Source organism: Musa acuminata, chromosome BXJ2-2 (genome assembly GCF_036884655.1).
Source record: "Musa acuminata AAA Group cultivar baxijiao chromosome BXJ2-2, Cavendish_Baxijiao_AAA, whole genome shotgun sequence".
Classification (NCBI taxonomy): Eukaryota; Viridiplantae; Streptophyta; class Magnoliopsida; order Zingiberales; family Musaceae; genus Musa; species Musa acuminata.
Window position 1 is genome coordinate 31,770,128 of NC_088339.1, and position 21,259 is coordinate 31,791,386.

General features: G+C 42.6%; 2 protein-coding genes and 1 long non-coding RNA gene across 5 annotated transcripts; all 3 read right to left on the reverse strand.

Annotated features, from left to right (window-relative positions):
• Positions 1-750: 750 nt before the first annotated feature.
• LOC135606074 (transcription factor WRKY5-like) lies at positions 751-3,355 on the reverse strand. Of its 3 annotated transcripts, none has more exons than XM_065096854.1 (6): positions 3,092-3,355; positions 2,820-2,894; positions 2,493-2,645; positions 2,010-2,315; positions 1,812-1,925; positions 751-1,554 (listed from the first exon to the last, which is right to left on the reverse strand). In XM_065096854.1, the coding sequence occupies exons 1-6, from the start codon at positions 3,266-3,268 to the stop codon at positions 946-948; spliced, it is 1,434 nt and encodes a 477-aa protein (XP_064952926.1). In that variant the 5' UTR covers positions 3,269-3,355; the 3' UTR covers positions 751-945. The 3 variants fall into 3 exon arrangements, with proteins under 3 accessions (XP_064952926.1, XP_064952927.1, XP_064952925.1); XM_065096855.1 differs by having other exon boundaries at positions 2,037-2,315; positions 2,493-2,651; XM_065096853.1 differs by having other exon boundaries at positions 2,493-2,651.
• A 6,279-nt stretch (positions 3,356-9,634) lies between these two features.
• Positions 9,635-10,474, reverse strand: LOC103974920 (agamous-like MADS-box protein AGL80). The gene has a single exon (XM_009389826.3). The coding sequence runs from the start codon at positions 10,459-10,461 to the stop codon at positions 9,763-9,765; it is 699 nt and encodes a 232-aa protein (XP_009388101.1). The 5' UTR covers positions 10,462-10,474; the 3' UTR covers positions 9,635-9,762.
• A 6,130-nt stretch (positions 10,475-16,604) lies between these two features.
• LOC108951771 (uncharacterized) lies at positions 16,605-16,951 on the reverse strand. Its single transcript, XR_001976376.2, has 2 exons — positions 16,915-16,951; positions 16,605-16,781 (listed from the first exon to the last, which is right to left on the reverse strand). It is a non-coding gene; the product is annotated as an uncharacterized LOC108951771 (long non-coding RNA).
• Positions 16,952-21,259: the final 4,308 nt, after the last annotated feature.

Sequence of the window (21,259 nt, forward strand, 5' to 3'; positions counted from 1 at the left end):
TGTATAACATTAACTATTTTTTTCCTCTTCAGATGTTAGTAGAAATTAATAATATAAATGTTCAACTCATAATATTTATTCTATTTTTAAGATTATATATTATATAATAACCCAAAAAACTTCATATTTTAAGTCAGAAGTATTAGCCCAAAAGATGTAATGTTTTGAGCTATTACAAACTACTGAAACAGAAAATATCATTTTTGGAGAATTCATAGAACACTCAAAATATGATATTTTGTGTGGTGAGTCAAGAAAAGCTTAAAATATATCATATTTTAGTGGGTGGGGAATGTTGACAATACAGGGGCTGTAGAGAAGGAAAAAAAGATAAGGGTACAAATAAAAATAGAGAGGAATTATAACTAGTAAAAAGGAGGTTTTAAATAGTAGCCTCCTCAAACAGACTGATCCTGTTTACTTATAGTTCATTATTTATCACTCAAAAATTATCATTAAATTATTGTTTGGTATTTAAAATATTATTTTCATCTATTAAGAAATTGAAATAGAACAAATAAATGATTTATATCCTGCTCAAATTTCAAACTAAATGAGAAAATTTGTGATGTAATATGTTTTTTATATATCTCGAAATTAATATTATGTTAATGACAATATTGTATCATTTTATAGCTGTGATATCTGTGAGGAGTATGAGAAAGCCATTATGAGCTTAAGAACATAATATTTTCTTAAGCACTCAAATTCATTGCATGAAGAAGAACTATATAATGTGTTTCAGAACTCTTTATCAAAAATGATATTTCATTTCCTCTTGCATTATTCCACTGCTATAATATCTATGCACAAAATATTATATGTGTCTGTTTCCTGCATCAAAGCATGCTGTGACTATGTCGAATGAAACACCAAGAAAGCTTAGCCTATCCAAGCGACTTGAGTTGAGGCTGTCGATGACACTTGAAGAACCTGCATGCCCTTCTAATTAAGAGAGAAGGTGGTGCAGGGCTTGGGGAGCTGAGGAGATCCAGGCACCATGTGAGCCCCGGCAGAGGGCACATTGCTACCGCCGGCTCCGGTTGAACTTGTCGGAGCTCCCATAATGGACGTGATGGCGGCGGTCAAGGCCGCGGTGAAGTTTGGATCGGTGGTGATCGCGGCAGTAACACTCTCGACCACCGCTTGCTGCCGCGGTCCGTGCTGCAACGTCTGCGGCCCGACCATGCTCGGTAGCTTCTGCGGGAGGCCGTATATGGGGAAAGGCATCTGGAGCGGGGACACCGTAGGGTGGGCCCGCTGCAGCAGCTGCTGGATCGGGTTCGCGGATTTCGTCAGGTCGAGGGTGATGGTGGGAAACGAGGTGGAGGCGGAGAGAGTAGCCATGGTGGAATCATAGAGTATGTGAGGGTGCAGAAAGCCGTTGGCGGAGGCGACGAGCGAGTCCTTGCTGGTGGTAGAGCCGGAGAGTAGCATGGCCGCGGCCGCCGACGTGGTGTTCGCCATGGCTTTTGCGGCGGGAGGAAGAGGATGGTTGTGCTTGCCTTCATAGGTGGTTATAAGTACCGTCTTGTCCTCGGCATATCTCTGCACCTATTGCATTCATGCAGACAACCATCAGTAGAATTAATGGCTTTACATGTTGACTAAAAGCATGAAATGGGCATTGATCGACAAGCTATTATGCAGATGCATTTGATCAATCACATGATTCGTTCTTCTTCTTCTTCTTTTCTTCTTATGTCACTCTTAGGTAGAACCAACAAAGTGCAATAAGAAAAACGATAAGCTCGTAAGTAGCCATGACCTTTCTCTAGATGCGATCATGAACTCAGAATTGCTTGCCCTACCTGCTTCCTAACTGGGCATCCGGTAGCCATGGTACAGCGATAGTAGGCCCGAGGACAGGGATTGCCCTTAGCCATCTTCTGACCATACTTCCTCCACTGACAGCCGTCACTGATCTAGAAACCACAACAATCTCTTTAGTTCTACAAAACCACAGTTCAACAGTGCTACTGAGATCGATCGTTCTGTGTTTGTGTTACCATTGGTGCATCCGATCGAGCACGCACCGAGACTCTCGCTCTCCGGTTTGAGAGGTCAGATGGTGTAGCAGCACTGCTTGTTTCTTGCGTTAGATTGGGGTTCTCTGAGGAGCCATCAACCTGAGAGTGCTGTGTTTCTGCGGATGGAATGATGCCTCGATCACTGGAGATTATGTTGAGCGAAGAGGAGTGTTCTCCGTCGCCGTCGTCGGAGTTTCCGTGGATCATCCGCATGCGAGCCGGTCCATGTTCCATGATTTGGTGTGCTGATGATTCTCCTTGTCTTGCCACACTGGTCTTGCCATCCTTTTGAGAAGGAATCAAACACCTCAAGTGACGGACAAAGATGAATTTGCAGAGATGGATTCTCTTGGTTCTTTATGATATGGATTCTTTTAGGATTTTGGTGGACAAGATTCAGACAAGACAACATGGTAAACGATAGGAATAGGGTTCCCAAATAGAGGATGAAAAGAGAAAAACCTGCCATCGGTAGATCTCGTGTTCTTTCTGTTGCACCGCTGGAAGAAGCTGACTGTGTAGGGCAGTGTAACTTTCTGTGAGCTGATCCAGCATGCTTCTTAATCTCCGGTTCTCATCCCTGACTCGGTTTAGCTCGATCCGAAGCGCAGAAAACTGCGACTGTGGTGTTAAGAATAAGTACATGCAGATTCAAAGAATCAAATTCCTCTAACACGCAACAAAGATCCTATATATCTTATAGATCCAGGAAAGTCAAATTAAGAGTTGACCTCCCATGGTGCACAAAACAGGAAACCCATATCGGTCTAAGAAAAGCTAACAACTCACCTTGTGTTTTGATTCCTCCTCCTCGACGACGACTTGGCTGGCCTGAGAATTCACTGTTAGAAGGTACAATCCAGTCTGGACAGCAGCAAAGAGAAGCCCTCATCATCAATTCTACACTTTGGATAATAACCCTCATATAATTAACCATGCAATTAATTTGTACGCGGATCTTATAATCTCTATCTATTTCTAGAAACTAAACGAGTGCAAGTAATGGCAGAGTAGGATCCCTAAGAACTCCATGACCTCGATTCAACACTCTGTTAGCTTACGTTGACAGAGGCGCCTCCACGAGCCAGCGCGTTTTCCTCCTCTTCCTCATGGCCTTTAGGTGACGCAACGCCGGCTCCAGCTTCAGTGACATCTTGCCGACCGTTCTGGGAGAAGAAGTCGACCTCCTTGATCGGGTTCCGGAGGCGCAAAAGCGCCATGTCTTGTGGCCTGTCCATTGGAAGGACGAAGAAGATGAAGGTAAGCGATACAGGAAGGAGAGATGCGTGGGTTGTTCGAGGGCCGGGAAAGGAAACAGAAGGACAACAGGACAGTTTCGGGACCCTCGGTCCAATTTGTAGAGAGAGGGAGAGCGAGAGAGAGAGAGAGAGAGAGAGAGACGGCGTCACTTTTGGCGTCAGCGTGACAGGTGGTGGCCACAGAGGCGCGGAGAGGACGCGGGAATAGGCGGAGACGTTTCCGGTTTCCCGGTTCCCGTGGACGGACCGTTGGATCCGACGGTACCGGGGCGACGGCGAGGGGCGGGTTCCCACGTGGCGGAGGTCGCGCCCCGGTCAACGAGGTAGACGGCACGGCTCTCTCTCCCTCGCGGTGTGGCATCGTTGGTCACCATAACCGGGACCCATCGGATTTGACTTTGGCGCGCCACGTAATAGCGTAACTTGACTCCGCGGCCACGCCGCGTCATCCTTTGGACTTGACGTCGTTGGGCCCCATCTTTTCTTAATCAACGCTTTAAAATCGGTGCCGTGTGGACACACAGTTTACAGAAATTAAAGGAAAGGAAATTAATTCATGTCCACGAGAAATAAATCATTCTGAATTAATACGTCTTTGTGACGTTGAGGTATATCTGAAAAATATTATTTTCAGCTGTCTGTGTATTATGTAACTTGTGATATTATTTTCACGTCTCAAGAGATAATCGTAATAATATTCCTCTGAATCATCAATCATTTTCAAGTAATTATCACTGGAAGAAGTGATAGATCACAACTGAATGGAAATTGTCACGACAACGAACGATATAATTAGGTGAAAACATCTATAAATTAATGTCAAAAGTCTCTGGATAACATTAGGTGATGCTGATATAGAAGTTTTTATCATTTTATGTATGACTGAGAATCCAAAGAAGCCGGAGAATACACGCCAGCTTTATTGCTCTATCTATGTAAGCTTCAAGGAAGGTCCAAAAAATTAGATTGTGACTGGAAGAAATTTGGTGCACTTGTTCTTTCAAGTTGACAGTTGATCATAAAATGAGTTTTGCGTCGCATGGAAATGTGAGGATCAAATAATTGTAAAGCAAAGCTTGTTCATATGCTACTTATTCACCAGACTCCGCTACTCTTTTACATGGTCTAGCAATATGATAAACAAATTAATGTTTAGGTGGCCATGAGTCCAAGTGGATCCTCTAGTTATGATAACTATGCTAATGAAAAGAAAAAGGCCATGATAGTTTTCAGGAGACTGTTCATGCCTTTTCATCTGTGTACACATGCAGTGGAATATCCTAAAGATTTAAATAAAATATCATGCATTAAGAAGAAAAGGATTCTGTGGGCAGGAAAGATAAGAAGAAGAAGAAGAAGAAGAAGAAGAAGAAATGTGAGGGTGAGAAAGGGAAGGTGTTGCGACTCTCATAATACCGATCACACCAAATTAAGAAGTCTCAGTTCCTGTTGGAAGACAAGTTGCGACATTAATGCATGCATGGACTTGCACTGCTCTATCTTCTACAAATCAGCATGTTTTTATTGCTACAGATGCCATTACTGGTGAACCAAAACGTGGAAACTTCGGTCATGGATTGGGGAAAAAAGGAGGAGACTACAACGTCCATGTGGTGGCAGTCAATGAGCTTTGTTGTTTGAATAAGTTGACATGAATCAATTAGTACGAGCCAAAACTTTGTCTTGTTACAATACAATTAGTATCGTAGACACTCGTTGGATCATTCCAAGGAAGATGAACTAAATAAAAATAGCATAAGACATGAGTAGCTATCCATGTCGACAGAAGTGAGGCGTGGAAGCTTGTGAGCAAAAGTTTTTCTTCATTCTTCGACGCCCCTTCCAATAGGCTATTGACAGAGCCTTTACATGATCTATGTAGAATAGACATGTTATGGTCGACGGATATGGAGATAAAGACGTCAACCTACCATATTGCAAAAGAACTCGTGGCTTTTCTAACAACGGAGAGAAGACCAAACTATGGTGTGTGATCGATGGTCCTCTTGGAGTGTCACATGCAACGCAGTTGAGTCAAGCAATCAGGTTAAAAGGTTAGCAAGCATATCAAAAGATCAGAAGAAGGGAGAAAGAGAGAGAGAGAGAGAGAGAGAGACTCGTGAATGGCTATAGAAACGCAAGCAAAAGAAAAGAAGAAAAAGAGAGGAACAAGAGACTCATGAAAGGCTAAAGTAAACACAAGCAAACAAGATGACGAAAAGAAGAGCGCGAGAGAGAGGTTCTAGTAAATGAAAGCGATGCCGGAGCTGACACTAAAGAACAAAAGAATCTAAAGGTCACCTTATCAATGAAAGTGAGAGGCTTTGGCTTAGCCATTGACTTCTTGTGAGTCATTTGGACCACCTCTCTCTCTCTCTCTCTCTCTCTCTCTCTCTCTCTAAATATATATATAATATAATATAATATTTATATTTATATTCACTGGCCTCATCTGTTGATGACTTGCATGGACAAGCAAAGCAGGACAACTAGATGGGCAAGTGGAGATAAATTACATAGTGTCCAAAAATGGAGTAGCATCATTAGGTGGGAGGCATATTTGGAGATACTTGACCTTGTGGATAACATTATACACAAATACATAATCATCCTTATGAGAAATTTTGGTCAGTAGTACCTTTCTTGTGTTCTTATCTTTCTCTTACATGCATCGTGCCATCACCAACTTGTAAGGAGTGGTTATAATATTCCTCAAGCAATATTTTCTTTTCCCTAATGTATATTATTTGATGGGATACCACGACTTCTGTTGATTGGGCCATGATTTTTATTATTATTTTGTCTTTGTGAAAAGCGTGGAAGCTTTAAAATCATAGTAGAAATCCATGGATTTAAACTTTCTAGTACAATTACCTAAAATATACAATAAATCGTAGCATAAATGAAAATAATATATTTGATGGGTCAAATATCATCTGGAGACTCAATCAGTACTAAAAATGAACTTTATCAGTATATGAATCACATATAAATAAGCTTCCAATGGTCAATTACCAAGTTAGGTTCACCTTCCAAATCTCACAATATTTCCTAACATTCGATGAACAAATGACTGATGATTGATGGTCTGAAGAAAAAGATGATAAAAGAGGGTGAGAATTCCATGTCACATAAGAGAAATAATCATTAGTAGGATATGTGGTAGATGTGAAACAATTAGGATAGACTACTGAGGCCTCTTAATCATTCATAGGAGCACAGAGAGACTGTAGCACACAGTTCAGTGACAAGAGGAGTTGCTTCTGCCTTCGTACTACTTCATTGCACTCATGCATGAGTACAGATCAGTAGGATATGGTTTCTAGAACACTAATAAACAAACAGGAACAATACAAGGAGACGTGGCACTCTGCTGGTCCCACAAAGTTTCTTTGGTGTTTGAAGTGGGAGTGACCTCGGAAAGGAACCACACCTCTCTCCTCTTTCTCTGACGAGACTTCGAAGCCCTCTTTGGACTCGGTGGTTCCCTTTCCTTTTCCATGGGTTAGCAGGAAAGAAACTACTCCTCGATCATCTCTCTCTGGCGAGACTTCGAAACCCTCTTTGGATTCGGTGGTTCCCTTTCCTTTTCCATTGGTTAGCATGCTAAGGAGGACTTGGACCGACCACCGCCTTGGCTGGAAGTGTCAAAGCATGTTGAAGTCTGGCCAGTGCAAACCAACACACCACCTCCTTTCATGTCACAGACTTCTGTGGCACCCTCCTCGATCCTCCACTATCGATCAGACTACGGTGTTATTTCTGTAGTCTCATGAAAGTACACTATGGATAAGACCACGGCGTTGGAGCAACGCCAAATCAGGGGTGAGAGAGAACAATCTTTGAGATGTGGAGAGCCAAGACGAAGGCACCATTGATCCAGCATCACATGGAAGCTACTTCCGAAAGGGAGATGCCCAAGTTGTTCATACATTGAATGGTAGAGGAGCCTTGACAAATGTGGTAGGTATTCCAAGAAGACGTCGAGGTGAAGGTAGGACACAAATGTCAAGATCATATATGACAAAAACCTATGGACATATGATAATCAATGTTAAGATAAATTAGGATAAATTATATGATTAATATTTTAGGCCAATTAGAACTCATTAAGTCGGCAGGATACGAGAAAATTGTATGATGTATGATTGAAAATCAAATATTTTATTTTTGATTCTCACACAAAATCTTTGATTGACTCTTACCATATATACCTTTGATATCAATACTAGTTATATAGATAACGCTTGTGATATAAGGGGCTCACCTCAAAGGAATCATACACAAAGAATACTTGCTAGATTTTGTTACTAGTAAGAAACAAATCACAGTCAAGTGCATAAATCATGCTTAATCTGCCAACAAATTGATTCCACGAATTACATGCAATCATAATAATATTTAACTCTGATGGGAGAATTTTAGGAAAGAAAGAGAACAGCAATTCTGTCCTGGTGAGGAAATTTTCATCGACTATGTTGTAGCTTTCAGAAACGTTTAGCTGCTAGTGAGTTTTCCCTATAAGATTACACAGTAGCTTCATCAGAATTCACAGTCCATATTTTTCCAAGAAGACAAACACAATTAAGTATGCTGAATGGAATCATGTTGGAGAAGGATGTGCAGATGAACATAGGAGAGACCAACAATGGAAGAAGCCATTTCTCATGTGTGCCAAGGACTGTCAAAGGTCACTAGCCTTTGCAAGGAAGTAAAGCACAAGTGAAAATTGGAAGGAGACTTGCAGTCCTTCATGATCCGCCTCTCCCCTTTGCCCCACTACCCTTCCCTACCTTCCATGGAATGATGATGACTTCTATTCATCTGTATGCAGGTGATGAGTTGTCCTTCTCCTGGATACTGCACCACCTTCCCTCCAACAAGAACTTGACACCAACAGGAGAACACCAGCAACGCCATTGCACTTGTTCTTCCAGAGTGGCCTAGGGTTAGCAAATACCTACCTGACTGAATCTAATGTTGGGTCACAACCTTGCACTCTTCAGCTCTCACTACTGTACTGATTCCTATTGACTTTTAGCTTTATTAGACACCGTTATTCCAACCTCACCTGTCCGAGCGATCAATATCCAACAAGCCTATGGATCAGACAAAGTTATCGAGGCTGCTGTGAGTTGTCCAGTCCATAATCCATGGGCCACTTTGAGAGCACTAACATTAGGAGCATATTTCGACATGTTAACGACACTATCCTTTCCTATCCTCAAAGCAGATGGCACAAAGTGCGTCACAAACTGGTGGTGGCATGCCATCTTCATGTTGAAGCCCTGACATTTCTGTCAACTTGAGGCAGCGAGACAGGTTTGTCCTGCTTCAATTCAAAACAGGGGATTGCATGCAACAATCTGTTTCCTGGCCAAGCTTAATACCTACCATAGTCAACCTGGACAGTTTTCTGCAAATCCCATACAGGTAGTTCATTTATTGAACTAATATTATAGCTTAATGATGGGAGTTCATGAACAATCCATGGATGGGTTGGTTCCTCAAAGTTACCATTCTGAATTACAAGTACAGGTACAAGTTCGATCAATGAATCACATCCCAATCTTGAATGTCGTAGGAGTAAAGCAACTTGTACCTTCGTCGAGTTTTAGATCACCACATGCAACCAGGTGCCACCAGAGACCAGCCTTCCTTCAGTGCCAAGAACTTTGGCCAACTTGTAGTGCTAATTATGTCTTCAGCTAATTCATCCTCCATCTCCTTGCCGGGAATCTTTGGAGGTGACACAAGCATGTCACATGGAGGACTTTGCTGATCTTTAACTAATGGCAATCATGCAATGGAATAGCAGAGTAAGATCATTGTTTCTGCAGTCATGGCTTCTTGGAGCAGCACATGATCGCCACCATGGACTGGAGCTCCATGGTGAAGTGATGGCTTGCACATACGAGTATGTCCGAGTGATGTGGTCGATGCATGACAGATCAAGGTCTATAGAACACATACCAAGCTCGTGATGCCTGATGTTATATACCAAGGTCTATGCAACTTCGCTTCCCTTTTGATTTGTGATCCACGCTTTGTATTGGAGAAGAACACGAAAAAGGAGAGAGAGAGAGAGAGAGAGAGAGAGAGAGAGAGTGTGTCAGTTGCAGTTCTATACCAACAGTACTCAATGCAGCATCACGATAAAGACCTCTGTTTAACTATAGAAAGGTTTCATGGTGTATGAGATGATATGTTTCTTTCAGAATTTAAGGTTAGATCTGCTACACGAACAAAAATGACAGTGAACTGTTTTCCTCGAGAAGATGTTGCAGAATTCTTGAGATCAAGAGGAAAAGGGGAATCAGAAAGAAACGCTGATGAGATCTTAATTGAAATCATTGATAAAAGGTAAAGAAAAAGACACTGCAGAACTACAAATCAAGCGAGTAACCCAACCCAATCTCTGCTTATTAACAGAGTTTAGCCAAAAGCACCAACGTGATAGAAATCCGTCGTCTTCAATTGAAGGGGAAGTAGAGATCCAGCCATGAGCTGTTGTGTTCGACGCAAGAAATTGGCATGATTTCTTCCCCGCCACCGCCGCCAAAGATTACGTTCTCGCTGGGATGCATGGCATCGAGGAGCCAGTTCTGCCGCTGAAGCGAATCCATGGCCATCTCGATCGGGTCCTTCGCAGTGACCTGGGAGGTCGCCGACGACTCCGCCGCGGAACGCAGCGCCAGCTGCGTCGTCTGCTGGTTGATCCGATCCTGCACCGACTTCAGCTTGGCGTCCACCATCCACGCGAGGCTCGTCGCGTCCTCGATGTTGACGTCGTATAGGCTCCGTCCCGCCACCGCCTGGTGCATCAGGAGGCTCACCTCGAGCTCGCGGTTGTCGCGCTCCTGCCGCCGGAGCTGCTCCTGCAGCTTGGCGGCCCGTTGCCGGAGGAACCCTTCCTGGTCCATCATCTTCCGGCACTTCTCCATCTCCGGCATGCTCTTGAACCGCTCCAGCAACCGCGCCGCCTCCTGCGCCGACGGCCACGCCTCCGGCTGCTGCTCCTGCGGCCCGTAGATGATCATGCACGCCTTCACGTTGCACAGCGTCGCCAGCTCGCTCACCTTCTTCATCAACCCCTTCTTCCGCTTCTTGAAGGTGGCCCGCCGCGTGGAGTCGTTGGCGATCCATGCCAGGTTCACCTTCTTCCTCGCCATATTTCCACCTCCGCGAATAGATCCTGTCAGATAGCACCGAAAGCCGACTTTAATAGGTCGGATCAATAGCAGAATCATAAAGATTCTGTCAATTAAAGAACAAGGAAACAGGAAACAGGAACAGGAACAGGAAACAATGGCTAGAATCCCGCCTTTTCTTTCTTCCATAATATATTCTTTCCTTAAAATCCCATCATATTCCAACCTCAACCTCAGATTTCTCAATTTCTCAATGTAAACCAAATTACATAATCTTTTCCTATTCAAATCTCATTCGATTTATCTTTCCTATAAAAGCTACTACTGATTACCTCTGATTTATTCTTTATTTTGACATTCACCGATAAGAAATGTAATGAGAAAAAAATACATTTGAATTAGTTGAATATAATGTCTATTTATATATATATTAGAAGACAAGATTTTTTTCAACTGATCAATAACATTTTCTCGTATAGTTGGAGAAATCTTATCTGCTATCATGCTACCGTAAGATTGAGTTTCTGTCGATCTTGGATAATGTAATGAAAATAGTTTGCAGACGAGAGGTTTCGTGAGTGAGTCTACTGGTTAATTAGTTGTATGCATATGAGAAACGCGTAGTTGATGTCTGACAACTTGATCTTACACGAAGTGGAAGTTGATGCAATGTGTTTCATACGTGAGTGGAACACTAGATTGATGCATAAGTATGTGGCTTCAATAGTGTCATAATATATTATATGAGTAATTATGGAGTTGACGTTAAGTTCCTTGAGCAGATTTGTAACCCAATTAAATTCAACTGCATCGGTGGTAATGATATTGGTATTCAGCTTCAGTTGTGGATTGTGCGATTGTCTTTTATTTTTTAAAACTCCAATTGATTGGATTAACTCCAAGGAAGATAATATATCGTGACGTGGATGTTCTATCATCAAAGTTCCATGCTCAATCAGTATTAACAAAGGTATGGAGATGAAGTGGGGCATATTTATGGAGAAAAATGTCATGATTGATAGTCCCTTTAAGATATCGTAAAATTCGTTTGACCACAGACCAATACATAATAGATGTTCAATGCATAAATTATAATAATTTATTGACTACAAATGAGATGTCTAGATGGGTGAGAGCTAAGTACTATAAATAGCCAAGTACTTATAGGTATTGAGTCGAATCCGTATCAGAACTTCTATCACATAATTTGATTCATTAGTAGAGAGGGAGTTATAACCACTTTTGCATCATGCATATTTGTCTTTGATAATAAATATTGAATATACTTTCTTTGTGATAAGAAAAAACTAAATGTTGTTTCCACTCCCAAAAAGTAGCTCAAGGTTCATAGATCTTGGAAGGTGAATCGATCGACCAATTGCTTTAGGAATGCCTGAATCTCCAGAGGATCAATGCCCATAATAATAATATCATCCACATACACTAGAAGATATATTATGCCTCCATTTTGTTGTCGTAAGAATAACAATGTATCAAACTTAGAACCGATGAAGTCAGTTATTGTCAAAAATGAGTCAAGTTTAGTATACCAAGCTCTTGGAGCTTGACGAAGCCATAAATAGCTTTTTGTAGTTTGCAGATATACCTCGGATAATAAGGATGAACGAAATTATGAGGTTGTTGCATGAAAACATCTTAAGTTAGAGACGTAGCTTGATGTGACGTGATATAAAGACTTTTTGAGTTTAAGGTTCGTAGCATTGGAAAATATTATGTTCAAGAGATTATCCTATAAAAGTGCAAGGCTTAGATCGTGGTGTCAGCTTATGTGAGGCATAAGGACATAGCTTTGGATAATATAAACAATCGAATACATTGAATTTATGAAGGTTTGGAAGCTTGTGAAATAGTTTTTCAATCGAAGACGGGAGTGAGTATACGATTAATGAGATAAACCGAAGTTTGAAAAGTTGCTGACCAAAAAGTCGGTGGTGTAGATGCTTGATGTAGAAATAAGAGACTTGTTTCAACTATGTATTGATGTTTATATTCGGTAGAGCTAACTAATTCGAGAGTATATGAGTGTGACTTGAGGTGTTGTATTCCATAAGTTGAGAGGCATTAAACGAAGGCTTGATATTCTTCTCCAGCATTAGAGTAAACTATTTTAATTGAAGAATAAAAAAATTCTCAATCAACTTTCTAAAGTTGGTAAAAATTATTGAAACGTCATATTTATGACGGAGAGGATATAACCATATATATTTAGTAAAATAGTATTAAAAATGATATAAAATCTAAAATTGTCAAAAGAAATGGTTGGGGTTGGACCCCAAACGTTTATATAAATAATTTCAGATGATTTAAAACAAGATATAGAGGATGTTCCAAAAGGTAGTTTACGACTTTTATTACTAAGATAATGCTACTGGTTTTAAAGATAGGAAGAGAATAAGGAGAAATTAATTTTTGCTAGATACAGGATGAGAGGTGACCAAGACAATGATGACACACATCAACTAGAGCTATAACTAAAGAGTGAACAGGTAATTTGTGAAGCTAATGACCACTTATAAATATTATCTTTGTTCTGGCTTTGGACTAAGGATGCTCCTGTGCTCAAATCTTTAACGAGAAAGAGTCAAGAAAGAATTCAATTGAGATATTATTTTGTTTAAAGAATTGAGAAATGAAAATGAGGTTTCGTTTAATACGAGGTGCACCCAAAATATCATCGAGTGTAATGGTTACGGTAAATGAATTAAACGTTGTGGAACAGCAATGAGAATTCCTTTACCGTCACCGATGATGATATCTTCATTTCTACTATAGTTTTTGTGGATCGACAAGTTCTGAAGGTCAAAGGTGATGTGATGAGAGGCGCTAGAGTCCACGATCCAATTACGTTAGCTAGTAGTTGTAGTCATGAGATTCGCCTGAGGCCACCGTGATGGAGTAGGGAGTCTGGGTCGAGACCGACAAAACTTTCGTAGAGTTTTCGACTTTATCACACAGTTGGCATACTTTGTCGTAGAGTTCTCCGAATGATATTGGTGAGTTACATGCCCGAATTGCTATTGTGTTAAGGAAAATCCTCCTTGAGGAAAATTCTCCCTTTATTGAGTATTGTGTATTGTTTCAATCAATACAATCTTCTTCTTTTTATTTCATTTTTATCATGCATCAGAGAAAGCTGCTGCGGCAAGATGCAAGAACGAGAAGAAGAGGGTGCGGCGTGGTGACCCTTGTTTAGCTTCGAAGAGGCAACAATCCCAGAGGACGTCCGTGGAAAATGTTACAACGATAAGAGAATCGACGGAGGAAGATGCTGCTATTTAGAAGTAACCCTCTGATACCATGATAGAAATGAAATAGAAAAAAAAAGATTACATTGATTGAAACAATACACAATACTCCATATTTATATATATTTAGAAGAGAGAATTTTCCTTAACAGATTTCTGATATCTCTGATTAAGTGGGGAGATAGATTTATAATATCTTAATTGGGGAGATCTTGCGGAGGTTGTTATCACGGGAGATCTGTTATCAGGAAGCTGCGGCTATGGGGAAGAGGAGGGCGCGCGATAGATGACACCAGGTAGTAGGCGTTGAATCTGGGTGCTACAAGAAGGAGCAAAAGATTACAGGTAGGGGCATCAATTTCTAGAGCAGCGACACCTCGATGATGCACCTTGAAATGCTTTGGTGTGGGCTGAAGTTCGGCCTGGAGGAGCAGTTCAGAGTAGAATCCACAACTGATGATGGATGAGAGGAAGCAGAAAAGAATGCTCTCCAACAGGGAGTCGGCACAGAGGTCACAGAGGAAGAAGCAGTAGCACCTGGAAGATTTGACAACCTCAGCAGTTCTGTTGTAGAATGAGAAGAACCGGACGTTGATCCAGGTCTGTACGCTACAACAGCAGTATCTGTGTCTGGATGCCCAGAACACCAACCTCAAGAACCAGGTGAGGGAGTCACAGAGAAGCTGAAATCTATGAACTCTTTGCTTCGCTTCGTGGAGGAGTTCGACAGTACGACGATGGAGGTATAAATTGTGACACCGGATCCAATTCTCAAGCCATGGCAGCTTCTTCTTGGTCGGCCAAGCTGATCATGGCATCTGCCGAAATGCACTATTTTGATGTCCAGCCTTTGTTTGTATCTTCTTTATCCTGTCATGGTAATGCACTTTGTGTGATAATGTATTAAGGCTGATGTTCAGCCTTTGGTTGTATCTTCTTTATCCTGGAGTGATTGGGGTTCGACTGCCTCCTGTAGCGCCGTCACAATCGGGTTTGCTTGGCGTGGATGCCTGTCTCTGGAGAGCAGTAGAGCGGTGAGGACGAGCAGAGAGCGGCCTGCGACCAGAGGATCGCAGTCGCCGAAGGAAGAGAAGCAGCAATAGATCGCAGCCGAGATCTATTGGCGAAAAGCTCTTCATTGGTGAGGAGGGGTGAAGGTCAGCCGCTTGCTGCAGATCAGGTGATGGCGGTCGGCGAGGAAGAAGGGGGAGCAGTGTTGGTGAGCGCAGCACTAGAGGCACCGCAGCCGGAGGGAACGCAGTAGATGATATCCTGTATTGCTGACATAGGACCCTTCAGGGCTACAGTGAACGGACACTGGCGCAGAGCGGCAGCGGGAGAAGACAGTCATCGTTTGCCGAGAAGGAAAGCGTTGATCTGATCAACGTCGCCGAAGGTGGCAGATCGTTGTCTCCTGGGCGATTCTGTCGTGATAAGGAGGGTGATGCAGCACCTGCGCTTTCTTTGGGAGCGTCGTTCGCGGGGAAAAGACGAAGAAAGAGGGATGCTGCGCTGAAGGGAAGGGGCCGCCTTGCGCACGAACGCAAGAGAAGGGGGAGAAGACCCTCGACAGGAGATGTGGTGCTTGCCTTTGGAGCAGCAGAGGCAGCAGCGCAAGTTCTCTGGTAAGCGATGCAAGTTTCCACGGTCTTGGTGCCGGTACAGCAAGAGGAGGCGCTCCTCGGGCGCCGCCGAGGGAGAGGCCCGTCAAGGAGAGCTTGTAGACGCGGCCGTTGTTGCAGGTAACCCCCTCGAGGTAGGAGGTGAAGATGTTGCACGGGGCAGCGAAGGTGGCGGCCGTCCAGTTTCGGAGACTGCTGGTCGCGTCCGTCAAGGAGTTGCGCAGGTTGGATAGGCACGCCTCATCGTCCAGATCAGAGAGTGCCGACGGCAGGAAGCGAAGTAATGGTAGTAACTGATAAGGTGTGCTGGAGATGGCTGGGATCTGGGAGCGGTAGTGCGGAGCTGCTGGCCGTCGGGGACGAAGACCGCGCTGATGGTGCCACTCGAGGAAGAGCTGTAGGAGGCAGCAGCGGAGGGAGATAAAGGTGGCTCCTTTGTGGGTTTCCAGCGTGCGTTCCTCGGCCGGAATGGCCTTAAAAGCTGGAGGAGCTTTACAAGCCCTACTTCCCAAAGTCCAGTAGCAGCAACGGTCGAGGTGGAGTCCGTCACCGTGCTTTGCTGACGCTGTTGCGGGGCCGTCCAAGGAAGTGATTGGGTAAGGGCGTCGAGGGAGGAAGAGAAGAGGCGGCAACGGACGCGCCAGTGACGAACGACCTCTGGCAGTGGAAGATGGATGCGGAGGATCTCGTCAGTCCACTCCTCGACGTCGGGCTTGAAAGCGCAATGTTGTTCGTCGCTGGATAGCGAAGAAGAGAAAAATAATAATCTTGTTTAACGCAAGGGCTCCGGTACTAAGGTGAAATGTAATTATAAATGCTCACTTGAATTAGTTAAACATAATATTTATTTATACATGTTAGAAAAGAGAATGTTTTTATCCGGTTAGAAAAATCTTATCTACTATCATACACAACCCCCGTCATAAGCAATCGTCATAATGTAGATCTTATATGTTATGGTCTCTGTAGATCTCCGTTTCATCACTCTATTCGCATACGAGTCAGAGCTCATTACATCGAAGCTCCTGATAAAACAGGGTAGATGGTGGTTCGTACGGAGTGCTGCAAGTTTACTGGTTTTTTTTGGACCATCCGTGGATGAACATGTGTCGGGTGCAATCATTCACAACCAAGCTAGGCGTGAAGGTGGAGCAGGTAGATGTCCTCGGAAAGAAACGTTGTAGCTAGCGATTTCGATGATTGCTGGAGAATAGGATGTGGCTTGCACCGGACGTGTCGTGTTATCAGAACACCCACAAGAGTAAAGAAGAGGAAAGACGCAAGAAACTTAGTGCTTCATTTATTGACGATGACGACAAATCAACCAATACAGTAACACAACAGTCGAAAACAAAGCTAGAGTTCACAGAACTCTCAACAACTAGTAGAAGAAATCATTTGTACAGACGAACGAATCAATCACAGAGCAGCGCCACCATCGTGTCACCACTTCCTGCAGACAAGAGCAGAAGATCCAAGAAAGGAACTTTGAACAACTCTTTCCTTCAGAACAAAGAAGTTGAAGATAGAAAGCATAATGGATGTGTCAGAAGTAAAGGATGGAAAAGACCAAAAGAGTTTGGTACCTTACAGAGAAGCTCCGAGGAGCAATTTTACTTGGTTATGGCGTACACCGCGTAGATGATCCCGGGGATGTAGCCCAGAATCGTCAACAACAGGCAGATCCAGAACTCCGCCTGCTCAAGAACGATGATCAGCTGATTTGCTCGTGAGATGAAGAAGAGGGATACGCATGCATACAACATCACTGCACACACGCACCTTGCATCCGAACTTGAGGAAGACACCGAGCGGAGGGAGGATGATGGCCAGAATGATATCGATGCAGTTGGCTGTGCCCTCGTCCGCCATTAAGTCGATCTCAACCAAGCACAGCGAGAAGAAGACGAAGAAGAAGAAGAAGAAGAAGACGACGACGTCAGGCAGATGTGGGAGAAGAAGAAAGAAACCACGGTCACTAAATAGACAAAAAAAAAACCACACGTGCAGATCACGTGAGCATCGTCCCCTTCCTCTCTTTTACTTCTCCGTGTTCGCTTCGCTGTCTTCGTCTCTATCTTCTTCTCTCTTTTCTTCAGTAAAGCTAGACCTACGCGACATTGCCGACTTCTCCTTCTTCCCATGTGCCGTCCCGTCGCTTCCACTGTGGTGGGCCGGACTCTTCTTGGTCAACTCGACAGCCAATGAATCAAAGACATGTTCGAGTTGCTGATTCTTTAGTCTACATTACACAGTATCATTTGCACGAGAGCGAAGACACAACAGCTCGGATCAGAAATTTCACGGTGATGTATTCATGATGAAACCTAAATCACAGCATTAATAATCACTATATGTTTCATGTCACATTCATGTCGAAGCGGTGGGCGGGTGAGGGTGCCATGTGCCGCTTTAATGGACGTCATGCTTCCCTGGCATCGTTATCCGGTGGCTCCATTCATTGGCACGAGTTAGTAAACTGCATCACGTTGCTGTTAACGTGGGCGGCCGACGGCACCTCGGTGTCGGTGGCGGGTCTACCGGCTCGCCTCCACGCTGCGACGTTTCTTGAGGTGTAGGCGAAGAAGAAGATGAAAGCAAAGGGAGAGAGGAGACGAAGAGGGGAAGGAGCAAACAAAAGAAGAAACGATAAAACAAATTTGAAGGAACATAATAGTTATATTTGTTGTTGGTAAAGCTGATGCATTAATAGAGAGCTACCCAAACATTTACACTGTGGATATGTGAACAGTGATAGCCCATCAAGTCCACGGGCCGGCCCAGTAAAAGCCCACATACCACCTCTGGTTTATAGTAGGCCCAGCAATCTGATTGCATCCACATGTAATTCATGTTTCATGTGTTAGTCATAGATTAAGCTTTAAGGTACAATTACTAATTCAATAAATATAAACTCTAGAGGAATTTTTATCCATTTAACATAAATAGTCAATTCAGAGCATATTTTTAGATGTAATATAAATCTTAATAATGAGACTCAAATAGAAAATAATTATTCACAGATGTTTCACATTGAAAGATCCAAGAAATTACAAAATTTATGAAATTAGATGAACCCATTACTATAAACTCAGACATGATTATCAGACTATTATAGGTTCATCGAACTATCAGGTCGGTGAATTTATCAAAATACATAATGACTTCTAACATCAAAGTAAACCGAATTAAAATTATCGTCGTATATCGTATTGCTACTAATTTGATTTTATTTTGATTTAAGTGATTAATATGTTATCAATTGAATGGGTGGATTGCATCCAATCACTTGTATCCTTCACATTTCTTATCAAGCCTCCTTGCATCTGCCCTTCTTCTCTTGGAATCAAAAATCATATATTCTGTATTCGAAATTTGATAGCCATATCCAATCTGTCACTGTACCAACATCCAATCTCATGTCACACTTGTCAAAGTACTATCATTGTCAATAAATTGGGTTTTGATGTTTTGAATCTCTCTTTATCATGAACTAAAATACAACTAGCTACTGATCTGATGTTATCTGCATCTGATTGCTTCAATTCTCTTGTGAATTGATGACACATAAAATTATCCATGGAGAAGGAGAAGGAGAAGGGGAGTACTGGGATTTTATAGTTCTTCTTCAGTTCCAACCTCAAAAGTGATGAGAGTAGTAATCACCTACTTCCGAATACCTGTAAACCTTTTTTGCAGATGTAGTTTTCTTGAATCAAAAGTAAAAGGTGGTTTCTCTTCTTCTCTCTTCTCATGTGACCTCAGTAGGAGCCTCGAGACTAAGGACTCAGGTGACAACCTCGCAAAAAGTAGTGGCAAAAAGAAAAGGATTGGGAACAGTGATTGTGATTCCTTCATTCTCATGCATGATTATGCTTTCACTTCAACAGTGCATCTCAGTTGTGGTCGTGGGTGGAAAGAGATGTGTTTTGCTGCAGCAGGAAGAAAGAAAAAAAGAAAGAAGGATGGATGGAAGAGAAATGGACAGTTTCACATCCATCCAAGTGGTCAGAAGATTTCTGTGGTGCTATGTGTTTGCTCCTTCATGAAATCCAACAAACTCGATCATTTCCATTGCAGGAGAGATAAATCATTCGGCAGGCTGTTGTTGGCATGATGTGCCTGTCATTACTTTAATACAAAAGCCCACTAACAGCTGGAGTAAGATTAGAGCATCATCACCTTCTTCTTCAAGTGTTGGTTGGTTGCCCTTTCTTGTCAATTGTCTGTCCTTTTAATGTAAGGGTGGTTTTCTTTTGGAGCTTAGGGAAATGATGGGTAGGGATCATGCAATCAACAATCACCTCTCATTCAGCCATGTTCTTATCCTGATATCATTGATTTCCAATGGATCATTTTGGGTATTAACCCTACAAACATTTGCTTACAAACACATAACGAATCAACAATAAATATATTTATGAAGAAATAAATTAAAAATACTTATATTTACGAAGAAAAAATTAAAATACTTTGTAACATGAGAATAAATAAATAAAATGAATACGATTTCTCTTGAATTAATTCAAACACAAGAAACTCTTTACTTATTCTTTTTGATCTAAAATATAAAGTCACTCTCAATTATTTTTTTTCTACCCATCCTCACCGGATCAATATAATATATATATATATATATATTTATTTCAAATATGTCCAATAATCAATCCTAGTATTTAAAGTTTTTATTTACGTAAGTTCATTATCCTCCAAATTATTTTCTTATTTTTTAAATAATAATTACACTTTATGATAAAGATGAAATTAACGATGCTTAAATCAACTCGACTCGGTCTAGGACCACATACATAAGAAATCTGATGTGATTGAAGAGGGGTCTCGAATCCTCGATACTTATTTTACGACGGATCAATACGAAAATCAAAATCATGTGAGTTCATCGAAATGATCCCTTTCACACTTACAAAAACCCAATACGGATGGAGTAATTTTAGTAAATAAAAATCAATCTCGATTATTGTGCTTAAGTTAATAAAGAGAAATATTATACGACATGAATGAATGGAATATTTCGTATTGTATCATTTTTAAGGTTGTTTACGACAGATAAAGTGTTGTTTTAGAGCAACTAATAATAAAAGTAATGGTATACGATAATCTTATGAATCTGACTTGGTGGTTCCTTTGCTTTTGTAATTTCATTTTGGCTGTCTGACGTGGAGCTGACCGTAGACACAGGTCAGTTCATTGGTGGAAGATACTTCCGGTCTTCGAACCCGCGATCAATCTCTCCGGAAGAATAATTCCCTGGGCCCTCCAACTGCCACGTGCAGGAAGGGGAGCGGTCCGGGGCCCGCGACCGACGCCTGACAGCTAGCCGCCACCGACGTCCGTGGAGGAGGGGGCCAGGGTGACGCGGCCATACGCGTTGCCGGGCCCCCGGCCGTGGGGAAAAAGGTCTAAGAAACCGGGGACCGCGTCCCCGTCGGCCACACGCACGTGTCGCGCGGCCGGTTGCAGGGTGCGGGTGCGGTTGCGGTTGCCCGTTGCCGTTGCGGCGTCGCCCTCCGACCACGACGTGGGAAGTCGCGCGTAAATTACGTGCGGTCCCGCAGCGGAGCCGCTCCGAGTTCGATTGAAACCGACGGCCGCCCGCCCGCTCTCGTCCGCCGTGACCATCTCTTTGCCCGTATTCATATTCACCACCACAAATTTGTCTCCGCCATTAGAGGATAATAACTCGTAGGCATGAGAGGAGGACCGTAAAGATATTTAACGATTGATAGAGGTGTGTGTGCATGTCATCCACTGCCACTAGTAGATTGACGTGTTCATGAAATTTATCATTTTGTGCATCGGATGGAGATAGATTTAACGTACGCCAAGCATGCATGCGCTGTGAATGATAGGTGCAGAAATGTTGATGCGGCTCACATTTTGATCGATGTTCATCCGGATGATGGAGATGGT

Bases quoted from the DNA above. Each gene is read 5' to 3' on its own strand.
- LOC135606074 (XM_065096853.1), bottom strand. From the start codon at position 3,268: ATGGACAGGCCACAAGACATGGCGCTTTTGCGCCTCCGGAACCCGATC. The intron at 2,895-3,091 runs GTAAGCTAACAG...GCTGCTGTCCAG, and splicing joins GTGGAGGCGCCTCTGTCAAC to ACTGGATTGTACCTTCTAAC. The intron at 2,316-2,492 runs GTTTTTCTCTTT...CCTTCTCAAAAG, and splicing joins ACGAGATCTACCGATGGCAG to GATGGCAAGACCAGTGTGGC.
- LOC103974920 (XM_009389826.3), bottom strand. From the start codon at position 10,461: ATGGCGAGGAAGAAGGTGAACCTGGCATGGATCGCCAACGACTCCACG.